General features: G+C 42.4%; 1 protein-coding gene and 1 long non-coding RNA gene across 2 annotated transcripts; one reads left to right on the top strand and one right to left on the bottom strand.

Annotated features, from left to right (window-relative positions):
• The first annotated feature begins 393 nt into the window (after positions 1-393).
• LOC109529066 (uncharacterized) lies at positions 394-2180 on the top strand. The gene is made up of 2 exons (XR_002170773.1): positions 394-644; positions 956-2180. It is a non-coding gene; the product is annotated as an uncharacterized LOC109529066 (long non-coding RNA).
• A 3743-nt stretch (positions 2181-5923) lies between these two features.
• Positions 5924-19341, bottom strand: sec24b (SEC24 homolog B, COPII coat complex component). The gene is made up of 24 exons (XM_019892253.1): positions 19278-19341; positions 17123-17722; positions 16263-16403; positions 15211-15339; positions 14588-14671; positions 13583-13737; positions 13305-13489; positions 13112-13214; positions 12320-12446; positions 12122-12231; positions 11722-11834; positions 11515-11633; positions 10799-10854; positions 10504-10710; positions 10259-10382; positions 10015-10173; positions 9770-9943; positions 9388-9498; positions 9125-9300; positions 8915-9052; positions 8730-8834; positions 7826-7918; positions 7208-7311; positions 5924-6528 (listed from the first exon to the last, which is right to left on the bottom strand). The coding sequence occupies exons 2-24, from the start codon at positions 17685-17687 to the stop codon at positions 6417-6419; spliced, it is 3390 nt and encodes a 1129-aa protein (XP_019747812.1). The 5' UTR covers positions 17688-17722; positions 19278-19341; the 3' UTR covers positions 5924-6416.
• Between the last annotated feature and the right edge of the window lie 6 nt (positions 19342-19347).

Raw genomic sequence — 19347 nt, forward strand, 5'->3', positions numbered from 1 at the left:
TTCTTGAAAAACCTTTTTTAAAAATATATTTTTTCCTCCTCCAAAGGTTAAAATAAAAAATATAAGTAGACCCCTCCGGAAAACGAAACATGAAAAAAGACAAGAGTACATGACGAATTCCTGTCATCTGCTTTTTTTCCTCTGTCTTTCTCTGTCTCTGTTTCAAACACAACTAAAGGCAAATTGTTGTCGAAGATAAGACAAGCGCATTCATTTGCAGCTGCGACATCCTCGCTCATTAGCGCGGCAAGCAGATAAGAAACCATGCGTGCAGTGAACCGCTCTTATCTCCTGTGATTCACTCGCACATCTTGCGGGGGCGATCCTTTTTACATGGAAATCAGACGCGTTGTAGCACTTCGCTCCTCAAACGCTTCCGTTCATTCACGACGTACAGTAGCATGTCAGTTTAGCTTCAGCACAACAGCGTTCACGCGCAATTCGTAGAGAAACTGCAATTCTCCGGTTGATGGTTTGATTCCCGCGAGGAAAAATAAAACAACCCGCGTGAGGCAGTGACGAAGCCCGACTGAGTCACAATGCTGCTGCAAGCCAGACATCCCCGCAAAGCGCGGCTTGTTTTCACACGTCATTACAGGCGGGATAAGGGTCAAGTTCCTCACAGCGATTGCAAGCGACCTGATGTAAGCCGTTATGATGTTATGCTTCTGCAAGAGTTTTCTTTTCGGGTGTTTATTAAAAAATAAATAAAATAAAATACAGGCGATACAGCTGTAAGTGCATGACTGCATTTGCGTTGAACAAAAAAAAACTTTTGATGAAATTCTATTGTTCAAATTCACATATGCACATCCAGTCCACCTAAATGTACTGTATTTGAATTGGGAAGGCAAATGTATTAATTTAAATGCTTGTATTCAAAATGTTATTAGTTACAGTGGCCCTATTATAATTTCACATCATGACTTTTTTTTTTAATCATACTTGACAACAGGCAAAATCTACTCCTAATTTGCATACAAGTGGACCTGGCAAACAGAAGCCAGTCGAACAAGGCTAGAGCAATACATTTGTCACGCTAAGGGCACGGCGGATGTTAAGCAGCCGGCTGTTGAGCAGACGGAAACGACTACTCAATCCAGGACAGACAGTCGATGTGCTCATTGAAGAAGATTTACTCATTAAGAATCCGATACAAGGGCAACAGTCTGTGGTTGCTGTGGGGAATGGGGGAAGCCGTTGGAGACCCCCCACCCCACCTCCTTTTTGGTTCTCACCCCGGTGACACATAATGCTCCACGAAGGAGTGCGGCACATGGGCATTACATAACGCCCAAATCCTGGTCCTCCCTTGTCTCCGTTCCAGCTCCCACTCACGTAAAAAAAAAAAACATCTGGGAGTGAAGAAGCAGATTCCAGAGGCGGCAACTTCTGTGAGCTCAGAATTAGCAACAAACTTGGACGGATTTAGATCTATAGTACAGCGTTGCCATGACTTTGGAGATCTTAAATTACACTGGTCAACAGTTAATTTTAATAAGTCCCTTAACATATTTGTTGACACATTAAAAAAAAAAGTCTTTATCCCATCGCTATTCGTTCTTCCCGTCTTTTTATGCACCACATAACAAAGAGAGCATTTCACCATTAATGAAGTAAAGATGTTGGACTTCCTATTTGTTAATTTTTCAGAGATCGTGTTCTTGGGCTGCAGGATGTTCACTTGGCCTCAGAGGAAGCTCTACAAATGTATGGACCAGCCTGAGAAGGAAGCAAAGACTTCCTGAGCATATAGTCCAGATTCCAAAACAAAACAGAGGAAGCCATCACGAAGTCACTGTACAAAAACCAGACCCTAAAAACTTGGGCGGATTTCAAATGTTCCACATGGAAAAAGGTGGCGTGGGCCCCTCGCTAGGTAACTTGTGCAAGCGAAGTTCCGATACTTGTTTTGAGTGGCTGCAAATTGTGACCACATTGGGAATGCTGGAGCTCATTTTAATATTTATTTTTACTCCCTGTTTGGATCGATCTCACCCCCATGTCCCACATTATTCCCTCCACTTTTTCTTTTTGAAAGCTCAACGTTAGCCCATTCGAAGTTGCACCAACATTTCCGGGCAAAATATGCCTCAAGTCATCCTGTTAGCAAATCTTGTGAGATTTCAGTTTGGTGGTGTTGTCAAACTTTTTCCAACATGTACCACCTAAAAAAAAAATAATAAGAGAAAAAGAACTGAAATATGGATTCATTGAAGCTACATTGCACATAAGTTCAAAATGTGGCTAAACAAATGTTTGAAAAACAAAACTGTACCCTAAAGATTAAATCCCAATGTATTGTGCTTGAATTAAATTCACCGGAACTGTACTTGACCGTTATTCTTTTAACGACTGTGATTGGCTAATGTCCGAAAAGAGGCGGATCTTGGTGTTATCACAAATCTACAAGATTCACATAACTTTTGTAAACACTGAACAATGACCAAGAGGAGTATCAGTGCTGACTGTCTTTTCACTCAATCAACTTAGTATGCCAGAGGAATTAAATCCGGATAATACGCCCGACTTGTTTTGTGGGGAAACGGTTGTCCTAAAAAAAAAAAAAAAAAAAGTAAAGTTTTTTAGGATGAGTCACTACTTATTAGTAATGCAGTAAAAATGAGAGGAAATGACTATTTTAAGAGATGTCCTCATTACATTTTTTTGCACCCAAGCGAGAGTCACTTTTTTTGAGTACTTATTTGCCAATACTGAGTTTTGAGCCCATGCCTGGGAAGTGCATTACAAAGAAGAAAATAAAAAGAGCACATCAAATTATTGCTTATTTATTTTCAATTAGAATAAAAGTTTCCCAACAAAACATTTTAGATGGCTCTAAGTCAGTGGTTCAAATGAAGTAAGCAATTTTTTTTTCTTGACTTGAGAAATAAAAACAATTCAAAAAGGCGATCTTTTCCAGCCGATATTAATCGGCTGAAAATATGGGATTGGCCTTGATTTCCGATTACGTGATCGAATCTGGACAAATATTTTTCCAGTAAATTTACAGGGTGTGCCACTAATGTGATGTGCCACACTACCAGGCCCGCCTCTTAAAGGAACATGCATATACAGACACTTGTAATATTTACTGCATTTTCTATTCATTTTATGCTTTCAGATTCAGATTTCAGCTTTTTTGTATTCAAGAAAATTGTTCACAAAGAGTGTTTTAATAAGTTTAAAAATGTTTCAAGCGGATGAATTCACCTAAGATTACTGCCTATGGGCCACTTTATCTTAAAATAAGAACAACTTGGAAGTCAAACGGCATGTTCTACAGTAACACACAACAATCTGTTTTTAGTTTGACATGCTTCTGAAGTGAGGACATGACTGGTGATTTAGTCCGCATGAATGCTCTGTAGTGGAAGCCCAAGCAGATGAGAGGAGAAAAGCGGCAATGAAAAACTCCGCTGGGGGTTCTGAGGTCTCCACTCGCGGCGCCACATTCGTATTTTCTCTCTGTGAAGTGGTTCCTGCGTGCGGGCGGTTTTGAGAGGAAGGCTCAGCCAAACAAACCTCAGCCAAGGTTTCTTTGACAAGTTTAAAAAGGGTGGGGGGGGGGCGATGGGGAAGGGCGGGGTCGCTGTCAGGCTGCAGGGAAGCTGAACAAACAGCAGCGATAAGTAAGGAGTGATGAAAAAAACACAGGCTTAATTATGTAACCAGGATGGGAGACAATGATGTGGTGGTATATCTCAAGACAAAACACTGTGGCACATTTAAAAAAAAAGCCAAATGGTGGCCCTCAGGGCTAAAAACAAGGCCCACAACTGCTTATCCTCCTTCAAAAACGATGTTTCTTCTCAATATATTTAGAGAGCTGTTTGGTTGCATCGAAGAAAATGCTTTGACACTCCCAAACAGAGATGGCGAAATAGCTTACATTTAAGTATAAGTACAGATACTGCCCGGATTCCTTCGAAGAAAAAAAAAAACTGTTAAGTGCAACATTTACACAAGTCTCTGATGAAATCATTTTTTTCTTTTTTTAATGGATTTCACATGAACACAACAGTCACTGACTGTCTTGAGCGTAAACCTGATGAACAATACGCGGGATTAAAACATCAGTTACTGCTGGTCCCGATTTAGAATTTGTAGAAGCAACAGGCACTGTTACGCAAGCTAAATCTTAAAGAAACAACTCGGTAGTGCCAAACTTAACACTGCTCTACTTGAATCACGTTTTTCATCTGTTTTTGTACGCCTTCTGCCACAAATTACCCAGTCAAAGCTATTGAATTAGGCACAAATAACAGTATGTTAACAGTTCAAATAATGTTAACAGTTCTAAACACTTTGTATTGCTAGCATTAATCCTGAATGTTGGGTTTAATTGCATTTGTTAGCATGGTGTTTCAACAGTCTTCCATTATTTTTCTTGCGTTGTGTTAGCATCAATGCTAGCATTATCATGTAGAATCGAATAAATTGTACCCAAACGGTACTCCAAATACTGTAACTATATATGGACAGTTCTGAACACGTACTGTGCTATATTAGCACAAGTGTCAATGCTAACATTATTGTTCGGTTGACTTTGGTGTATTAGGGCAGTGCTCAAACAGTTTTATTTTGGGTATGCCGTGAGTAAAAGGTTCCACAGTTGTATTGTGCTGCTTATGCTAGTTTCAAGGCAAACATAATTAGGTGTATTAGCATGATGCTTAAGTAATTGCCAATTATTTTAAGAACATCTTTTAAAAATAAACAGGGCCACTTTTTTTTTTCCAGGCTAAACAGCTTACCATTTTGCTTTAATGTCAGTTTGCTTCACACCTGTCTGGGGAGCAATTATGAAAACCTGATTGTTCCTCAGTTTCTAAAACCCAGCCATCTGTGTTTTGCATTTTACATCACATCAGGAAAATATGTGAACAGGGTTCTACTTTTTATGCAATTTGGATTCCAAACTCAGTTTCTGTTACTTTCAAAGGAAGTTAAAAAAAATGGTACCACGTACACCCAAACATGTCAAATAGGGTTTTGTAGGAATGCGTCGAAAGGGGATCTGAGGGCTTTTGGGGTGTGTGTGATGATTTGAGGCGTGTAGAGGTGTTGGACCAGTACAGTCTGATGTTAAATATAGCTGACAGCACAGCAGGCTGGAAACAATGAGACAAACTGAGAGAACCTGAACAAATCAGATTTGGGAGTAAAAAGCATGACAAGTAGGGGCCAGGTTTGAGATTTACACAATTTTCCAACACATTCCCAGATGGATTTGCACATCACCTCCAGTTTTCCATCATTTTTTTTTTTATCATTCCAAAAACAGTTAGAAGCTGTTCGAAACATGGTGATATATATTTGAAGCCAAAAAATACATTTTCCCTTCAGAACAGCATCAGTTAGGCCATGGTGGAGCCACATTTGTTAGCAAATGGCGCATGTTTGTGTGTTTAGCTTGATAACATTCCACAGTGACGATTTTGTTTTTGTACTACTGGAGGGAAATCCAAGCTCTTTTGTTTTGAGAATGAAGACATAAAACCATCCAAAAACAAATTTTAGTAAAATAAATGAACATTTTGACACTTTCAAGACCTCTAAAACACAATGGTGATATGCTTTCCTGATTATTATGCGAGTAGTTAGCCATGCTAACATGGCACTTACTTATCTAGCACATGCAAGGTTCAAATATTTTGTGTATGTTTTTGAGATTTGAGGAATTAATACTGCTATTGGCCACACCCTTTTCTATTTTCTGTTTGGTCTATTTTCAAGATCCCTTTAAGAGGTTTATCGACACAAACAGAGCTGTTTGTCATGAAGTCAAACGTTGTATGAAAATGGCAGCAGAAGTGATGAGGTAACGGTGGGTGTGGCCGATGATGCAGGCGGCGATGGTTCATGATGTAATGGGAGCTTTTTGTAAACGAAAATGACCGTGATTAAGAGTCTGTCAGCCTTGGGTTTGTCATTTATTTATTTAACAAGCTCCTTCATAAATTATCGCTCGTAAAAGATTCTTTCAGTAGTTACAAAGAGGATAGTAGACATAGTGGGGGGGAAAAAATAGTTTGTTGACAGGTGTTTTTTTTTTTTTTCCTTCCCAATGATTGGTCAGAGAGGGGTATTCAACATCCCATCGCTATTAGTTCTTCCCAACAGGAACATAATCTTCCAGAGTGCGAGTCAGTGAAATGCTTCCCATCTTCAGTGTTTTCAGTTAAAATTCAGTAAAATCTTCAAAAATGAAAAACAAAAAAAGAACAGCACTACAGCGCTACGACAAAGGTGGCATCTTCTTGGCTCCATTTTCCCTTCTAGTCCCATTTCGAGGGGAAGCAGCAGGGCAGCGGGAGAGGTTCCTTGGTGGTTGAGTCTCATTCGGCCCCCGCGCCCCTCCCCTACGTGGTCCAATCACACTAGTGTTCCGACTACGATCCCCGTGCTTGTGACTAGGGTACCTGCTGCTGGATGTGCTGCAGGAACTCACAGTAGGACGATGCCGACTCGGAACGATCTTCCACCAGGTGCTGGAAGAAGGTCGCTTTCGCCGAGGCATCGTCCCTAAAGATTGAGAAACAGAGTCACAAATTTTAATAGCTAGTCAGAATAGAAGCGCATCTGGAATTGGGTTCATTTGGACGAGTTTTAAATGTTTGTGAGTGTCAAATACCCTGGGTCCTTTCCAAACAATTTAACTTGTGTAGCGTATTCATATCAGTCGTTAGATAGGATCTTACCACAGTACATGTTATCTCTTTGGATTTAAAGGGGAAAAATATGGAATTTTTTCAAAATACTGTAAATCTGCACACTACCGGTATTTGTTTATCAGTCCAAATGTTGGACGACAACACTGCTGAGCTAGACGACAATGGTGCTCAGGAAGGAGAAGGGGGAGGCGGGCTAAACAATCAACTCCCTGAGGAAGCAGTCGCCCCCGTCATAGAAAAGAACTTCCTCTCAAGTAATCACTGCGATTGTGATAAAAAGATGATGATGATGACAACACGTGCAGTGTGTTTTATCGACCGCCTTTTCGGTTAAATTAAGTTATGTCATGTAACTCTGTCAGGATACAGGCAGCCGTAAAAGTAGTGGGCCATCCCTGGCCTGCCAGATCACATGATGCCCTTTCCTCGTGTTTACGCAAAACAGCAACACGTGGAAAAAATAGTGGAGAATACCTGCTTTATCAGGCAACGTTGAAGGGACAACTGTGACACCATGTTTGAGCGCTTACTTGACGATGTGCACGATGGAGCTGAAAGCTCTGTTGTCCTGCAGCCAGTCGAGGAACGCTCGCACTCTCTCCGACAACAGTGTCTGCAGCTCAGGAATGCAATTCTGCCCGAAACAGCATCACCACAAACAGCAATAAAAATCAACAACAACAAAAACACGCGTTTCACGGCCACAAATCGGATCCAGCCACACAATGCGACGCAGGGGAAAAAAAAAAAAAAAGACAGTTTGGAATGTTTGGCATGTCGGTGGTTCTGGGAGGCATCAACCCGCCTTGTGAAAAAGGGAGATAAACACGCTGACGGCTGCTGTCCACCCAGTCAGCCGGAACATTCTCGAGGTGAAAAAGCGGCAACAGCAAGTCTGATTTGCTGCACTTGCTTTTTTTTTTCTCTTCTGCACGCAAACATACAGCACCTTTCAGTGAAACTCATGTACGCTGCAGCCGCCAGCTATTTGTTATTCACCCACATACAGTAGCTTTTGTTATTTGCTGCTGCAGGGCTTGTTCACAATTACTGTATAGAATCACTATACACGAAGGCCTCGTTTCCTGACACCAATTCAGCAGTCTTCCACATTTTAATGTAGTGTGTAGAGAGGGCTCAACACTGACCATATTTGGGGGAATTGAAGCGTAGTTGGGGTAGTCTAGAACGTCTCGGATGAACATTTCATTACAGCATTTGCCGATCCAAAGGTAAAACACCTGCACAGATGTGAGAAAAAAAATGAAGCTATATAAAGGAAGATGAAAAATTGCATTACCAGAAGTGGACTAACATGTTACACAATTGCTACACAAGTACTCTTTTTGCAGTATGAGGCATTTATAAAATATATCCATTATAATCACACTTTTTTTTTTCCTTTCCACTTTTCTGGACGTGGAGTCTGTCGCATTGTATTACTCCTCTCAGTAACTTGGGTTTCCGTTTAATCCACTTGTACTGTGTCAATTGAAACTTCTAACTCACTGTTGATGCAACATAGGATAAAATAGCTCTCAATCATAAATGGGGCACCGATGATTGCTGAGTCTTCTTACATGGAAAAGTGTTAGTCACAGTTTCTTGTTTGTTTTGTTTAAACTGATAGCATTCATATGGGGCTAAAATACATACTAAAACCAAATAGTTCATGTTCGATTTCACGGATGAGGATGATAGTTCAATGGGAATCAGGCAATGATCAATCATTTGTTGTTTTGGCATTGTTTTGTTAAAGGTCATCTGGGTTTACTGTCATACTGGGGAATCGTTTAGTTGTTTTGGTGAAAGTAACACAAAAGTTGTAGACACATTCAACTGATGGTAATATTGTAATGTAACAGACCACTTTCAAAAGTCAGTAACTTGTTATATATAATACGGAGTCTGAGAGTCACACTGCTGATGACAAAATTAAAGTAGGTTAATTAAACCTTGTCTAAGCAGACAGCAGAGAACATCGCGAGAATAGCGAGAAACATCTGTGAATGCATCACTGAGTAGTTAGAAGACTCAAAGATGAACACGTACGCTGCCGCAATCCATGAGGAAAGCGCCATCTCGACTCAGCCTCTCCGCAGACAGGTGGAGGAGAGGAGGCTGCGGGACCAGCGTATCGTTGAGGTGGAGCGCCCCCTGCAGGTCCAACAACGCCATTACAATAACCATGTTGAGGGATTATTTCTTTTTCATTTTAATTTTGTTGACTTCTTCACCTGGTCGGACATATTGTCCAGGCGGTATAGGTCGGGGTGGACCATCCGCATTAGCTGCTGTAGCGGTTGCGTCTTGAACTCACACATGGCGAAGACACGCTCGTCCAGGCGTGTGCTCGTTCCCGTACGAAATGCTTTCTGAGAAGCAAAACACATCAGCCAGCGTGAGTCAAAGCGGGGGCCATGATAAGGCATAAAAGGCAGCCACACCTGTTTTAGGAGAGAGAGGATGTAAAGCGGGAAAAGGCGCATGACGGCGGGCACCACGAGGCCAGACTGCTGCAGGTTGGACACGTTGTTCTTGTAGGCGCTCACAAAGTCCACCGCCGCGTTCGTGAGGGCGTCCCGAGCATCCAACAGGCTGGATGATACGGAGCGGTCGATCGCTTTGAAAAAAACACATAAAGAGTAACATTAAACATTTAGCCCACAAAGGGTACGCCAAAGTCCAAAGGCAAATATTGGTAACACACCCATATTTGCAAGCAGGCAAGTAATGGCCTGGACGTCAGCGCCGGCGTACACGTCGCTCAGTTGGTTGACCACAGGCAGGCAAAGAGTGTGGACCCGGATACGCCTCTTCCCTTCAATAATAAACAGATGCAGGGTTAGAAGCTAAAACGCGCAACGAAATCAACTCATGTTCTACGGCTGTTTACTACAAAACAGAAACACGGCCGATATTTTTCTGGTGAAAGAAGAGAGCCTACACTTTCGTTTTGATATAATTTACTATCCTGTCACAGAACACAGATTTCTACGGGTCTTAATGAGCCAAAATGCTCTAAAATGGCTGGTAGTAAGGGGAACTCTTTTGAAAATGGCGGGCGGTGAATGAGTTAACGACGCTTCTACCTTTACTAGAGGTGTAGAGCAGAGCCGCCTGGAAACATGCCAGAGAAGAGTCAACCAGAGAGTCATCGATCGACATCTGGACCGCAAAGGCCGAATCTGGGTTGACGTTAGCGAGGGACAGCAAGTCGGTGGAGCGCACAAAGAAGTTGCCGTGGAACGTGTGGATGGATAAACCTGAGGGGGGGGGAAATGATCATCAGCTATTTCTAGCGGCACAGTAGACAACATGGTTTGGGGAGAGCAACCTTTAGTGCATCGTATTCTCATGACTGCCTCAAAGCCCATCTTCCTACTGAGGTAGCGCTCAAGATCCTTCTGGAACATCTCCAACTGGGCTGGGTTGTGGATGTGATGAAAGGAGGGATAGTAGAAGATGCTGCCAGCAGAGTACTTGGAGATGCACGCTATAAAGCAAAAGGGAAGGGGAAAAAAAAATGAACAAAGGTCTTTGTCATGCTGGAAGCCATTGTGGAAAGTTGAGACTCTTACCCAGTGAGGCGAGGTCAGCGTACTGGGAGCTGAGAAGAAAAAGATCAACCCCGATCTGTTGTCCTGAGCAATCCAGTGCAAATTTTTTGTAGAAGTCTGTGGCGGGGCCAAGATGCTGCACTCCCTGCAAACATGTCAGAAAAAAAAATCTCAACAAAAAAGATGTTTTAAAATAAGCTTAAATGCTGATTCGGACACCCGGGCGAGTCCCATGGAAGTGTCTTTCTCATGCTTCCTTGCTCTACCTTGGCACTGGCACGTTGACTGGGATCCTCCCTGGACTGCAGCGAGCCGGCGCCCAGCGTCGGCAGCTGCGTTTGGAACACGCTGACGCGTCCGCCGGTGGGCGACATGAGCTTGAAGGCGGCTTGCAGGGCAGGGCCCAGTGCGCTGTGTGTCTCCCTGCTCTGGCTGAACGTAGCGGGGAGGGAGGTCAGCAGGTCCTTGATCAGCTGCACAATGAGGGAAGACGGGACAGACAAAAGGATATAATTCACCCTCGAAAACACACACGAAAGAATTTAGTAAGTTGGAGTCTACCTCTTTACTCTCCTTCCAGTTCACCATTAGACTGTCATGAGATGGTATGAATACATCTGCAGTTAAAAAAGTAAAATAAATATATTACAAGTTGAGAACTTTTTAAAGGGGGACATATTTAGGGAAAAAAAATACTTTTTAACTGCTTATATACAAATAAATGAATGGTGATGTCACACTACAGCTAAGTTACATAATTCCACTTTCACACCATCTTTCTCTAAATATCTGGCAAGTATGTCTTTTCCAAAGCGACGCTTAGAATATATGCTGCCTGAAACACTACATCGGAGCAGATCTGCAATGAAATTTCCCGGACACACTGATCAGTCTGAGCTAATTAGTGATAACGTTGAGGGTGGGACTGTGCCACAAGGTTTGAAATAACTTTTTTTCTTTGAGGAACAATTTTGCTCACCAATGACTTCAGTTGAAGAGCAATTTTTTGCAGGTTAATCCGAGGGCCCTGACGCAGTGGTTTTTATTAAACAATAAAACAGTCAAAATAACGGAGATGTTGAATGTGGAGCTACAGCTGCTGAATATTTTAGGATTTGAGTGTCCTACTGAAACCTCTACGATAACTGTTTATTCAGATACATGATAATTTTACTTTATATATTTCACCTAGTATGAACAATTGTGGAAAAAAAACTGTTCTTATGTCGTCACAAAGGGAAAGAAATGCTGATTATGAGAGGTCAAACTCTCAGTACCGTCGATATCGGTTACCACCAGCATCTGTGGCTGGGACAGTCCCCCCTGGAGGTTGTAGAAGTGGACGCTGCTGTCAAACGTGAGGAATCCCACCTTGGTACGCGAGTCACCAGGCAACCTAAGGACCACACCTGTTTTTTTAACCCCTACGATCTGCTTTTAAGCAGAAAAGCGCACGGCTTTTTCGTAACGATCCCGACACTCACTTATCCAGGTTCTCCAGGAGCGACTCGCAGAAATATTTCAGGTACCCGCTTTCCACGGCACTGTGTGACACATCCAGCACAAACAGGTAGACGGCTGGCTGAGGGGGCCGCAGCTGTCGACACAAGTTTATTATCAGAACTGTGGTGAAGTTAGCATAAAAACACACTTGGCGGCCTCAAAATTAGATAGCCCTGCGTACAATCTATATGCACATCGAATACAACAGCAGTTAAAAAAAAAAAAAAAAAAAAATCAATTACTCATTGCTCAGAGAACCAGATATTTACCAGACAATGTGTTTATTTGAGTGGATGTGGATTTTAAACACCTATGATAAATATCTTAATGATAGTTTCCTCACAAATACAGTTGCAACTGAAAAAAGTAGGAGGGCCTCACCATATAGTCTGATGACGCAATGAATTCTACAGTGGCGTTTTGGACTTCTGGTCTCTTGTGGGGTTCACCGTAGGACCTCGTTACCGGGTTGTACATGAACTCATCCGGTACTGGGAGAAAAAAAAAGGACAGATAACTGATGTAGGGCTAAATGCAGCAGAGATGCATCCAAATAAAGTGGCGCGAACATTTTCATACCATCGTTGACCCGATAGCAGAGGTTACACTTCCACCTTCGCTGGTCCAGGAAGGTAACAAAGGGGTTGATGTAGGTGCGACAGTAGCGACAGCGGACTATGGTGTTGGACGTGATGACTGGCAATTGCTGCAGGGAAACATTTATTGAAACACTAAGTCATGTGACCCGCTTGCCTAATGACACCTGTCATTTGGTGAAACATTAGGTCATGTTTAAAGGGTAAACTGACTTTTTAAAGCATAGTTGAGTCTGTGGAGCGTTTGTCTCTGTAGTTCTGCCCTACTGTTACATAACATGGCTAATTTTCTGTTGTATTCTATTTTGTATAAAATTGTAAAACATAAAATAAAAACCTCACACGCAAAAACACAAAAGTCCCTTTCGAAAAGCACTCTAAGATGTGTTTTAGGAGTCCAGAGAAATTCATGCCGGAGGACGGATGTCCTTGTCGACTTCTATCAGTGACCCTCTTATCAAGTAGCACCTTTAAAAATAAACTCGCTTCCCTCACATCGTCCTGCTGTCTATGCTGTTGCCAGTCAATGAAACCAAGCCTTCTCCTTCCCTGTTCATCTTTTTTTTTTTTTGCAGAATGTCACAGTTCTTTGAAAGAATACATTTCATGAGCTTCAATCAAACTGGCTGTTTTACAATGGAACCTCCAAAGTCGAAAACTCCAAATTGTGCAACCTTTGAGGCACTGGACAATGGAGGTTTGACAGTATTTATTTATTCTTTTTTTTTTTTTTGGAGGGGGGCGGGGGTAGTAGCTTTTCTACATTATAGCCCACCTCTAGATCTCTGAAGGGGTGAAGGAGGAGGCCAAGGGGCAGTCTGGCCTTGTTGAGCAGAGCCTGCGTTTGAGGGATGCTAGTCAGGGTACATCGAAATGTCCTTTACATGGGAGAGAAACAGGAAGTTAACTTGCATTCTACGATAATTTTCCTCGACAGATTTTGGAAGCGGTGAAAACTCTTTGCATACTGTGGGCTGCAGTTGACCTTCTTCAGCTCCGAACTCAGGTTGGGTTCAGGGGCTTCCAGAGGTCTTGGGGGGAGCAAATTCCTCTCCTGGAGCAGGTTTAGAGGCCTGAGAGCCTCCACCTCCAGCTCCGGGACCCCGCTCAGGCCCCCCAGGGCCGCAGACAGCTGGGACAGGCTCGGAAAAGGCTTTAAGCAAACCAGGGAGTGAGTAGCAATTATTCTGCCGTGTAACTGATGTACAGGTTTAACAATCCATTTGATGGAAGGCAGAGGCCAAACCTGGGAGTACTGCTGATAGCCAGTCGGTCCAAGCAGGTCCTGAGAAGCCGGCGAGTCCGTGAGTGAGGTTGGTCCTTGCGGATAAGCGGGCTGCATGGCTGGAAAACCATAGCTACTGTAGGGTGGTGCTTGATTGGTCGGAGGTGGCATCGAATCTGCGTGAGAGTTTGTTTTGCCATCAAATGAAGACTGTTATAACATTTTGATCCAGACGGAAAGTATGTATCTACACTACTGTGCCGAAGTCTTTGGTCGCCATTAGATCTGTTCCTTTAGCAATGACATTAAGGCCAGAATATTATATCTACATTTTACACTAATAAATATATATTTAATTCGTCCAACCAAGAAGTGGGAAAAAATAGCTGGAGTGGGCAAATTCTTGCACTCAAAAGTCACATTCCTTTTTTTCAATGAACGAATGGGCTACGTCAACTGCAAATCAAGTAATAAATAAAGTTCAATTGTATGGATGTAAAATTGTGTCATTAAAAAAAAAATAATAATAATAATTGGACACCGTCAACTATGATTCCAAAATGTTGCATGCAAATGTAAAGCAGTTCATTTTAATAATGGAGTTATGTTTCATTCTCATTTTAATTGAATTTTTTCAAATTAAATTATAAATGATTATTTCTAATTCAATTATTATAACAAATTATTCAATAAATGCCAATTGTTATAGGCATGCGTAAAATTGTTTATAACAGTCCTACTTTTCTTGTATTATTTACAAAAAAAAAATGAATAAACTAATTTAAAATGGATGGAATGAATGACAAGACTCTTTAGGATATAAAACTCTTATCAGGCCTGAATTTTAAAAAATGGAGAGAAGTGCATGTGCTTGCAGGCCGTAATTTGTGTTCAAGCACCCATGAGTGACAAAGGAACACAGAGGTGATTGCTGTGAACAACCATGCCAGTGGTGGTCCAAAACTTTTGCACACTGCTGCACGACTGACGAGGTAATAAAGACCATGTTTGTGACCCTGTGCATACCTGGAAAATTGCCTCCTTCCAGGGAATCGTAGCTGTTGGGCACCGGTGACGCACTGCCGGTGGTGGACGAAGACGTGTCGCCACCTGAAAAAGCATCACGGTGACAAAAGAATCAAGGGGAAACTTCCATCCATCCATTTTCTGAACCGCTTTATCCTCACAAGGGTCGCTGGGGGGTGCTGGAGCCTATCCCAGCTGCCTTCGGGCAGTAGGCGGGGGACACCCTGAACTTGACTGATGAAATTAAAATTAAATAAGGACATGGACATGTAAGGTAGAAAGGATGTTTGCACTTCTTATCCCGAGAGAAACAGGATAACTGAGAATAAATGCTTTATTTCATTGCTTGGGTTACGGGTGTGACTCATTTGGAATCTATAACCTAAAAACTAAGAACGAATGCTTGAAAGAAAAGATGATTTTTGTCCCACAGCGAACCCAAGCGGCAGGCAAGAGAAGCTCAACGGATGCAATTCGTGCCAACGAATTCGGATTTACGAACGAGTGGAAAATATGCTCTGGTTGGTACACGTAAGACACCTGGATGGCTGAAGAATGTGGAGGTCAGTGGGCTGGAAAGTGACAGAATGATCAATGTTAAAATGCTAAAATCGAAAGCAAACCTGCTTCCTCATCCTCCTCCTCATCATCATCATCATCCTCATCATCCTCCGAGCTGGATGACGAGGGGGCTGCGGTCGCACCCGAGGCCGAGCTAGCGGCGCTATTAGCAACATATCCATATTGCGTCCCTGTCGGAACCGGGAGCAGGGGGAAGAAAAGGAGCAAAATTAATCAGAAACGTCTTCTCTGATGTAAATATTGAACTTTACTACATTAGAATTGTGTAAATTGTGGAAAAAACATCCAAATCCTCTTTCTTTTTCCCCTCTCACGTTTTCGAGATCGTCTGAATTTCTTTAAACACAAGGTTGGTATCTTGGCCAAAGTCTAGAAAAAAAACCACAATACTGCAGACACAAATTGCTATAAGAAGTAAAAAATATTATCTATGTAAATATGGGCCGATAATTTGGGTACATTTATATAACCGCGTAAATGATGGCAATAAACAACCAACAATCAACCAACCAATGCCTTGCCTAATCGCTAATTCACCCTCAACTATTTGTTGAAAAACTATTTGCAGTTTTGTGCTTATTCTACAATGCTCTTAGATGCCATGAGAAGACACCAAAGCCCTGGATAATTATAATATATTATTCGGTGTGAAGGAGCGACAATACTGTGACATTACTTAGCATCTTTTTATGTCTGGGAGGTTCTAAGTTGTTGCAGGAAGTTAAGAGTCGCAGTAACTTGAGGAGTTTCAACTAAGTACAAGTAATGCTTCACCACCATGTTCTCATATGTACAGGCAGTTATAAACTTTTTCTAAGGGGTTCGTCAATTACTGGTACTCGCAGATTTTTGCTAATCGATCCCTTGGAAATAATGGAGGCTTACAGTAAAACAACTCACAAGCTGTAATAAAGTGGACCCCAGTTAACACTCTTATCAACACATTTGGACGCGAGGTAATAATCACAGTGCAGGATATACCGAATTTGTAAACTATTCACACAGTGAGCAGCAGAGCACAATATTGAAATCATAATCAGCTGTCAACTACCTGAAAATCGTATAATGCGCATTATGGGGACAATAAGTTTACCTTGATGGTGGCCAGGTGAGGAATGTACTGATGTTGCGGGAGTTCCTGATGCTGGTCGCTCTCCGTTCGTCCCGCCTCCACCGTAGGAGTCATAGTTTAGAGAGGCCTGATGCTCATAGTGTTGGTGGGCAGTATTTGCGACTGCGATGGGAAAACGGACAAGAGAAAATTAATTGAAAGTGTCGCAAGTGAAGCCCTGTTTTTAGTGGAACCAAGTTCTTTGTTGAATGTTTGAAAGCAAAACAGGACAAAACAAACAAAATAAGAGCAACGTTTGGGGAACTGAGGAACATTGCAACACTGGCATGACCCAGAGGTCTCTGCATGTAATGAAGCACATTTATGGATGGCATTAAGCACTTTAGTGGTTCGCACAACTGCCTCACAGGTCTCAGTGTTTCCTGTGTTGTGGAATTCACACTCCTTCTCTAGGTACTCCTGCTTTCTCCCATATTCCAAAAACATGAATATCAAGTTCACTGAGGACTATTTTGTCCATAGGTGTGAGTGTGAATGGTTCCTTGTTTATGTGCCCTGGAAATGTGGCCAAAGTCAGCTGGGATAAACTGAAATTCATCTGTGAGAAGCACGAAAGACAACGAATGGATTGATAAGCCATATACGGTACAGACCAATGAGTGTGCCACAAGGCTCCATCCTGAGACCACTGTTTTTACAAAAACTAGAACATAGTCATTGTCCAGAGGTGTGAATGTAAGAAATCACTCCCCTCGATCAAAAAAAGTACTGTCACTTTGAGAAGGCATAGTGCTTTTTAAATTTTATATTTGACAGAAAAATAGGGAGAAATTATTTCATCAGGACATTCAAGTCACATTTGAGTTTACCTTTCTTCATACCTGTGCTTCTTTGACCATTGACAGCTGGTGCCACCTGAGAGGGAGGAGCCACATTATACCCCGGGTGCGTTGCTCCCGTTGCTGTTGTAGTAGAAGAAGCTGGCTGGGTGTTGCTGTATTGCAACATTCCCGGCGCAGTGGCAGTCTGGCTAGAGACAAGAGTGCCATACTGGCTCGTCCCTGGCGCAGATGGGTAGGAAACGATGGGATAGACTGGCGCCCCGGGACCACTAGGTGGCGCTGGCAACAAAGTGGGTTGCTGTTGCTGACACTGAGCTTGTGGCATGTGGTATGACATCTGTCCATAATAAGCTTCTTGAGTGGCATAGGGCGGAAACTGCTGTGGGAATTGGGCGTAGTGGCCGCTTGACGGCGGTGCCGAGGGGGCGGTGTGTCGCTGGGGAAGGGGCGCCGAGCAAGGGGGTGCTACATGATGGTGGTTTGGGTAGTAGTTGTTCACATGAGGGGCACTGTTCGTGACGGGGGCTTTGCTGGACACAACAGTACAGTGTGACGAGATGGTGGAGTAGTTTTGTTGCTGAGGTGGGGCTCCATAGTAACCCATGGCTGGATGTGTGGCGGTGTATGTCTGAACTGGACCTGGGAAGTAAATAAGAAGAATTCTGTCAACATTAAATGCAGAGGTATAAAATCTCATAGCTTTAGTTATCATTGTTTGTAGTAGTCATCTGAAAAGAATCACCAAATAATAGCAGTTCAGATAGTAATGCAGTGTTTCCCAACCTTGATTGAGTCAAGGCACACATTTTACATTAGAAAGATCTCACCGTACACCATCAATTTCAGAAAAAGTATGGAATGTATAGTGAAACAATGATTTTGTCTCAGTTTATTCAAACATTTACCTGAACTCTGGTCCTGTGAATTGAACACAAAGATGATATGTACCCATGACTTACTGTGCAGTACACTAGTTTATAAATCTAAAATAGCTTAAATAGCACAGCTTAGCAGATAGACTTTACAGCAGCAACAGCAATCGAAAGAGTCTTTCATGTCATGTTTTGTTCCTGTTACAACTAACACTTGGGACTGTGTTATGCCTATTTAATATGTTGAAAAGGCAACGTTTAATGCAGTTACAGCGGAGCTGTTAGTTCTTGTCGTTTATTAAATTATTGTGACTCTGTGACACCATTAGTCACTAAGATTGGCAGTCAATGCTACATATAAATGTAATGGCCTGCATTAAGCACCGTCAATACTTTTGTACGACAAGGTGATTGCTGGACTCACGTGTCTTGGACGCACTATATTTGCTGATTTCAAAACGGAGCCGCTGGCCAGAAGGAACTAATGTGCAGACTGGAAGAAATTAATGGGTCGGCTGAGGTAGGGGGCCCAGAGTATGTTGAGCCGGGCTGGGTTCAATTGGAATTCAACCGAATGTCCAGATTACTCATCCTGCCGTCTGCCATCAAGTGGAAAACCAATTAATTGTTATACCTGTCACTATAAGTCACTGGCATAGATAGATGAACAGAGACACATTATTTGTAGCAAATAAATAATTGTATAATGTAAAACATCTACAAAAACTCAAAATAGGTTTGGAAATTTTGATGTAGGGTATCTTGAATGCATAAAGTTGAAAGTCCTGCACCTGCTCTCCGTGAAAGCCTTTCATTTCTTCTTTTCTTTGTTCAGTACAAAACCAGAACTGCAATGATAATGATTTCAATAAGATATCAGAGCAGTGGCTAAATGTCGGTGGAGCTACAAACAAGCTTTATCAGCAGCTGTTGCTTGAACAGTTCGGTGAACTGCTCATACGAACACGACAGCACTGACATTAAACACTTAACTACACACTGGTGACCATATCAGTGTCCAACTGGAGCAGATTATGCAGGCAAATTGTTAAACAATTCATCTTACTGCAGCGCAAAGTTGCAAGCTCGCTCGCCCATCGACGCTAGGCTAACGTTATCATCCTCCTTGAATTTGTTAGCATCACGGTGCATATCGAAGTCTTATTTTGGCTTAAACTACAACATACTGCAAATGTAACAGTGCTGTTGTTTAAGTTTATGATTGCATGAAGGTTGGAAGTGACGAGTATTCATCCATTCCATTAGCATTAGCATGCTAAAACCAAGGGATCTGGCTAATCGCATCATCCGGCCTGCTTTACCATTCTGTCGGGGGGGAGCAGCTCCGCCGTTCGGCGTTGGGCTCTGGCCGTAGCCGAAGTAGCCGCTCAC

Source organism: Hippocampus comes, unplaced genomic scaffold (assembly GCF_001891065.2).
Source record: "Hippocampus comes isolate QL1 unplaced genomic scaffold, H_comes_QL1_v1.1 scaffold203, whole genome shotgun sequence".
NCBI classification, from domain to species: Eukaryota; Metazoa; Chordata; class Actinopteri; order Syngnathiformes; family Syngnathidae; genus Hippocampus; species Hippocampus comes.

What these genes read in the sequence shown, in the direction of transcription:
- sec24b (XM_019892253.1), bottom strand. Translation starts at nt 17,687, where the DNA reads ATGGGTTACTATGGAGCCCCACCTCAGCAACAAAACTACTCCACCATC. An exon ending in GCTATCAGCAGTACTCCCAG is followed by an intron (nt 13,490 to 13,582) that starts GTTTGGCCTCTG and finishes GTTTGCTTAAAG; the next exon opens with CCTTTTCCGAGCCTGTCCCA. An exon ending in GTCAACGTGCCAGTGCCAAG is followed by an intron (nt 10,383 to 10,503) that starts GTAGAGCAAGGA and finishes ACATGTTTGCAG; the next exon opens with GGAGTGCAGCATCTTGGCCC.